Consider the following 6,976-nt stretch of genomic DNA (forward strand, 5'->3'; position numbering starts at 1 on the left):
TGCGGCGACTCCGGGCCTGTCCCGCAGCCCCTGTCCCGCTCCCCCGCGCCCCGGTCTGGAGCGAGGGCGGAGAGAAGGGTGGGTAAATCGCGGCCAACGCGCCCCAGCACATCCAGTTTGGACCCCGGCCAGGCTGCAGGTATAGTGCCCGGTCCAGGGCGAGTCAGCAGAAGCCGCCGCTCGAGGCTGGGCTGTGGGCCTCGCTTCCTCCGGGCCCTCCCCTCCTGTCCACCGGGCGGTTGTGCGCAGCCCTCCCCCCGGGGGCGACACACGCGGGACAGGCGCCGCTGTGCGGGCGCAGTCCTGGCGTGCCCTTCCCCTGGCCTCTTCGCTCCTGGCTCCGGGGGTTTGGCAGCTTGGCCAAAGCCACTTACACCAAAGGCCACCTTGCCTGTCACTTTGCCCTGGGGTGAGGGGCGGCCCGGCACGCGGCTCCCGGACTGGCCGCAACGGGGGTGCGGGGGTTGGGGGGGCTCTTCCTCCCTGCCTGGGGGCTGGCCAATTGCAAGATGCAACCCCACCCCCCGCCAAACTTTTTTACAAAGGATGTCTCATGTGAAGACGTATAAATCTCTCTCTCTGCCCACAGTCCTAATTTGCTGCTTATTTAAGAATACATCCTTTAATGATTGAGCTCTGAGTCCATCAATATTTTACAGTGGAGAAGGGAGTGACACTTCCTGGAGAACATAATTTAATTATAACAAATGGGGTGGGTGCTGGGCCCTGTTCCTCAGAAGCCGAGTCCGGGGAGATGCACTTTTCCTTCTGTGTCTGCGGAGGGGCCTGCCTGCCCGCCTGCCACCCCAAACTGCTTTTCCTCTCGCCCTCCGCCCCCTGCCTCCGCCGCCGGGCCCGCCTTTTACCCGGGTAGGGGGTGGGGGTGGGGGTCCGGGTGCCTCCAGAGCCACCCCCGCCTCGGTGTTTATGGACTGGGAGGCTGCCAATCCATCCAAAGGGCATTAATTACGCCTTTTATTGGCAGGGCTGCCTTCTAGAGGAGTCCTCTCTTTCGGAGTCACCTCCTTCCTCGGCTCCCTCCTGCCCCTTCCTCCTCCTCCTCCTCCTCCTCCCTGGCCTGCCTCCTCTCCCCCGCCGCCAGGAGCCGGAGAGGAGATGAGAAGCCCTTGTAGTTTTAAATTCAATGTGACAGTTTCGGAAAGAGCGGATGATGAATCTCCTATTATTGGATCAGTCTATTTGCCGCTCAATGTCTCTCTGTAATTGGAGCAACATCACTTTAAAGGTTCAGAGAGTACAGCATTTCTGGTGAAAAATCCCCACAACACGCCGGTGAATGTTTTAAAGGGAAATCTATTAGTGACTTGCGGAGGGGCGGGAGCGGGCGGCGGGGGGGCGGCGCGGGCTGGGGCCGGCGGGGATCGGGGTGGGGGCTCGCCGGGGGCCCCTGCCCCAGCCGCTCCCCGCGCCCGCCCCCGCCCCGCGCGGGGCCGCGCCCCTCCGTCCCTCCCCCGCCCCCCCGCCTTGTTGTGACAGTTCCTGATACTGTTTATTGAGGTGCATGTCAGGTATAATTAGCAATCGATATGGAAAACGTTTCCTTGCACCCAGCACGCCTCTGACGTCAGAGCCGATTAGCGCTTCTTATTGGTCCCAAATTCCCCGGGCCGCGGCTAATTATCGGGAGCTTGATGTTGATAAAGTAAAGCGCCGGAGTGCGGGCGAAGCATGTGTGGGGCTCCGGGTCCCTGTCTCCGCCGCCGCCGTCCGCGCCTCCCGCCGCTGGCCCGCCCCGGCCCCGGCCCGCGCCCCCGCGCCCCGCCACCGGCCCCGCCGGCCCCCCGCGCGAGATGATGGACGGCCGCCTCCTGGAGCACCCGCATGCCCAGTTCGGGGGCTCGCTGGGCGGCGTGGTGGGCTTCCCCTACCCGCTGGGCCACCACCACGTGTACGAGCTGGCCGGCCACCAGCTGCAGTCGGCCGCCGCGGCCGCCGCCGCGGCCGCCTCGGTGCCCTTCTCCATCGACGGCCTGCTAAGCGGCTCGTGCGCCGCCGCGGCCGCCTCGGTGGTCAACCCCACGCCGCTGCTGCCGGCCGCCTGCGGGGTAGGCGGCGACAGCCAGCCCTTCAAGCTGTCAGGTAGGCGCAGCGGGCGGGGAGGGGGCGGGGGGGGGCGTGCAGGGGACCCTGTCGGGCGGAGCCGTGGGTGGCGGGCGGCCGCAGCTCTGGGGCCGCCTGGGTGGCCGCCCGCGGTGCGGCTCAGGGCGCGCGGCCGCCCTCTCGGCGGATCCGTTCCGGCCCGGACCCGGGGCTGAGCGGCGCGGCGTCCTGTGCGTGCCCGCAGACTCGGGGGACCCGGACAAGGAGAGCCCGGGCTGCAAGCGGCGGCGCACCCGCACCAACTTCACGGGCTGGCAGCTGGAGGAGCTGGAGAAGGCGTTCAACGAGAGCCACTATCCCGACGTGTTCATGCGCGAGGCGCTGGCGCTGCGCCTGGATCTGGTTGAGTCCCGAGTCCAGGTAAAGCCCCGCCGCGCGTCCCGCGAGGCGAGCCGGCATCCCGTCGTCGGCCTGCGCGGCTCGGCCCGCCTTTGTTCTCGACTTCTAGGTGGGAGACCGCAGCCTCCGCCAGAGCCCGCCGCCCGCACGCCCGCCGGAAGGTGGGGGGCTGGGGCCCGGGGCTCCGCGCCCCGCGGAGAGGGTGGCGGGCGTCCCGGGAGCCGAGGTGGCTCGGGAGGGGCCGGCGGCGGCCCGACGTTGAGAGAGCTGCAGCTGCGTCCGACCCGGGGAGCCGCGTGGTGGGTCGGGGCGACCGCGCTAAACCAGGCTGGGGCCGGCGAGGCGGCGAGGAGGAACCGGCCCGGGTCGGTCTTGGAGGAGAAGGCAGAAGGCAGACCGCGGGGCGCCTGTGGGGGCTCGGCTCACTAGCCTGCGGAGAGCGCGTTGTTTACTTTCGCCTCTAAAATAGTCACATCCAAACATGTATTTATCCCTGGCTTTGTAGAAAGGGGCAGCCGAGGAAGGGGAGCCTGAAACTTAAGCAATTAACACATTGGCGGGGGAAGGGGGTCTGACTCGTTAACGCCACTGGTTATATACCCATCCCCCCACCCCCACACACTTAATGTGATTTTATTCCAAGAGACTGCCGGCGGTATTCTTCTTAAAAATACAGTGTCAACTTGGTGGATTAAAAATTCAGGATGAATCGTGCATAATTAGATGTTTCCTTAAAAGTGCAGACATCTTTTCGCGGGTCGGTTTGGTGGCGAGCGCGCTGTGGGCCACAGCCTTGGGCACCGGGCCTGGGAGGCAGAGGCTGGCAAGGCGCTGCCCTAATGTTGAGCTTTGTCTAAAAAGGTGTGCTCTCCTGCGCCTGAGCCTCCCGGAATGACCTTTTGTGTTTGTAAATCCTTTTATCCAATTTGTTCTAAGTGTCTTACGGGAAGTCAAGACCCTTCTTTTCTCCTCTAACATGATAATGAGCGATTCTTGGTGACAAGGCAGCCTGGGATTCACATCAGGGAGAGAGAGAACTGTTTTAAAAGGAAGACAGACAGGGTGGCAACAGTCTTGCGGAGGTTACCGCATCTTGGCACCGAAAAGGCTGCCTGGGATCAGGCTGGCCTGCTATTGCGCGGGTCTCTATATGGCCGGAACAAAGAATCGGAATTGTCGCGATCTTTTGAGGAGGGTCGTGTGCCTGAGGCTCCGTGGGATCTGACTGTGTGGTGGCGGAGCCAGCGTCTAGGGCTGCTGTCACCCAGGGGTTCCACGGGGCTCCCAGGACAAGCAAGGCCTGCAGAGAGGATGGAAGAGGCAGGATGGGGCCCTGGCCTCTCTCTCTGCAAGGCCTGGCTGCTGGCCTCTTGCTTCCCTGACTGCCAGTCCTCAGGCCGAGGCCACGCACAAGTGGCTTGAGAGGGCTGTGTTGGTGCCCTGCCCTGGAGACTTCAGAGAGAAGGATATGCGAGGGGGAGGGGTGAAGGCTGCTGGACCGCCCCCCCCCCCGCCCCCGTTCGACTTCCCAGGCCCCTCTAGAAGAAAAAGCACCCAGACTGAGGGAAACCCCAAAATCTGGGCTTCGACTCAGTCTCCAGGGAGTTGAAGACAGGTGTGGAGGGCAGCGGAGCCCTGCGTCTCCCAGTCCTCAGGCCAGACTTGCAGCAGCGCATGGCCAGGCGGGCTCTTTAGAACACAAGCTGTGAGAAGCCAGGAGGGGCGAGGAGGGGGCCCTGCTCTCTGCCACCGACCAGGAACTCGTCGCCCGCCCGGGGCCAGGGGCCAGACCGGCCCTGTCCATGGAAGGGGCAGCTTCCAGTTCCCCGAGGTGAGAAGCTGGAGCGGGAAGCCGGCCGAGAGGCCCCACCTACCTCCTTCTGGGTGGAAAAGATACCCTCTGGAACCTGCTGCCTGAGTGCCGGAATCCAGCTCAGGGCCGGCCGGGCCGCCCGGCTCGGCTCCCGCCCCTGGCCAGAGCCGAGGTTGTGATGGCCTGTCCGGGGGGGGGCGCGGGGAGATCCGAAGCCCCCCGCGGCAAGACCGCCGCCTGACTGTGCCTTCCTTTCCCCTACCCGGCTGCTCTAGGTCTGGTTCCAAAACCGCCGGGCCAAGTGGAGGAAGAAGGAGAACACGAAGAAGGGCCCGGGGCGGCCGGCGCACAACTCACACCCCACCACGTGCAGTGGCGAGCCCATGGACCCGGAGGAGATCGCGCGCAAGGAACTGGAGAAGATGGAGAAGAAGAAGCGCAAGCACGAGAAGAAGCTGCTCAAGAGCCAGAGCCGCCACCTGCACTCGCCCGGCGGCCTGTCCCTGCACAGCGCACCCAGCTCCGACAGCGACAGCGGCGGCGGCGGCCTGTCCCCGGAGCCGCCCGAGCCGCCGCCGCCCACGGCCTCCGCCAAGGGCCCCGGTGCGCCCGCCGCCGCCGGCGCCGCGCCCGCACCGCCCGGCGAGCCGCCCGCGCCCGGCACCTGCGACCCCGCCTTTTTCCCGAGCCAAAGAAGCGGCGCCGGCCCGCAGCTGCGGCTAGGCCGCCCCGCGGACAAGGACGCGGCCCCGTGCGCGCCCGGGGCGGCGGCGGCCGAGCGGGGCGCCGCCGGCCTGCCTAAGGCCAGCCCGTTCAGCGTGGAGAGTCTGCTCTCCGACTCGCCGCCGCGCCGGAAAGCCACCCCCGCCAACGCCGCCGCCGCCGCCGCGGGGCTGGACTTCCCGCCCGGGCTGCCGTGCGCGCCGCGGACCCTCATCGGCAAGGGCCACTTCCTGCTCTACCCCATCACGCAGCCGCTCGGCTTCCTGGTGCCGCAGGCCGCGCTCAAGGGCGGCGCGGGCCCGGAGCCCGCACCCAAGGATGCGCCGCCCGCGCCCGCCGCGCCGCCCGCGCCGCCCGCTCAGGCCAGCTTCGGGCCTTCCCGGGGCCCGGCGGTGTTCCGGACTCGGCCTTCGCGCGCCGCAGCCCCGAGGCCGTCGCCTCCCCGGGGGCCCCGGCCCCGGCGCCTTTCCGGGACACGGCCGCGCCGGCGGCCGAGGGCGGCGGCGGGGACTGTGTGGACGCGGGGGCCGCCTGCCCAGCGGCCCCGCCGCCGCCACCGCTCGCGCCGTCGCCCGGGCCGGGCGCGCGGGCTCCCAGCCCCGCTTCCGAGCCAGCCGTCGGCGGGGCCCCCGAGCCCGGCGCCGCGGCCGGACCCAGCGCGCCGGATGGCGAGGAGGTGGACATGGACTGAGGGCGGCGGCGGCGGGGCCGAGAGAGGCGCTCAGCCGGCCCGCGCCCGCTCGCTCAGGCTCCGACTCACACAACGAAATCAGGTGATCGGCTTAGAAACACTGCTTTTTCCTCTGTCCTCTGTTTACTTGCTTTTATTTTTATTTTTATTTTTTTAAAGAAAAACGCTGTATCGATTCGGACCTAGGCAGCAGCAACCCAGGACTTGGGGTGACACCCTCCTCCTCGCAAAGGAGCAAAAAAAAAAAAAAAAAAAAAAGGAAAAGAAAAAGAAAAAATAGCCCCCACAGAACCCCACAACAAGAATCCTCAGCCTTGTAAAATGCAAAAATGTCTAAGAATATTTATATATGTACCATTTTTGATAAATAAAGCTGGTCAAACGCAAGCTCTCGGGTCCACTTTTTTCAAATTTCCGAGGGCCCGGTCCAGCCCCTCCCCTGCTCCATTTTCGACGCCTCTCCCCGCGGGTGGGACGAGGCTCCTCACCTCCCGCGAGGTCTGCGCTTAATGCCTCCTTTTGTGTGCGTGTGTGTTTGTGTTTTCTGATTGAACAAATGTATGCATCCGCAGCTCCCCTCTCCTGCCCTCCCCCGCGCTCCCCCTCCTCCCCGCCGCCACACACACGCGCGCGCACACACGCCCCGCGCGCACCCCCTCGCACGGGCAACACGCGCGGGGTGACGGAGCCGGGGGCTGCAAGGGCCGGGCCGCTGGGCTCCTGCAGAGTTTTGATATGAAAGTAATTATTTTCCGGTGGCTGCTGCGGGGACTGGGTTTCTTGCCCAAAGGGTTATTATACATTACCGATTTCTAGTGATATGAAATCACATAAACTTCCTACAATAATAGAATTAGCATGAAAGGCTGGGGTGTCAAATTGAAATTGGAGAATAATAGCGCCGGCAGCTGGGGGAGTGCGTGCGCATATTGGAGCGGAGATGGGGAATCGTGGGGCGGAATTTTCATGAGCTGCACTCTTTGTCAGCGCTCTTGTAGCCGGCTATATTAAGATAGATGCCCAATGATATCCCTCATTGTTCTGTCGCTTATATTGATGTTGCAGCGTTATCAGCCTATTGATCATGTGTCGCCTGTAATAGGACAGGCGCCGCCAACGCGCCTCTTTACAAAAGCAGTGCACATTTGTTCTAATAGGGTCCGGGTCCCCGGGGGACCCTTCGGGGGCTTCAGGACATCTGCAGCGAAGAAATATTAGCAAACTTGGCTGGAGCCTGCAGCCAGCCCCTAGCCCCCTCCCCTGCCCGCAGCCGACCCACCCCGACGTGA

At 65.0% G+C, this 6,976-nt stretch overlaps 1 protein-coding gene across 1 annotated transcript; it reads left to right on the plus strand.

Annotated features, from left to right (window-relative positions):
• On the plus strand, positions 1,688–6,074 carry UNCX (UNC homeobox). The gene is given in 4 exon segments (XM_021085954.1): positions 1,688–2,100; positions 2,306–2,481; positions 4,549–5,368; positions 5,371–6,074. Coding segments are annotated over 4 exon segments (1,602 nt in total). The 5' UTR covers positions 1,688–1,811; the 3' UTR covers positions 5,688–6,074.

This window comes from Sus scrofa, chromosome 3 (assembly GCF_000003025.6).
Source record: "Sus scrofa isolate TJ Tabasco breed Duroc chromosome 3, Sscrofa11.1, whole genome shotgun sequence".
NCBI classification, from domain to species: Eukaryota; Metazoa; Chordata; class Mammalia; order Artiodactyla; family Suidae; genus Sus; species Sus scrofa.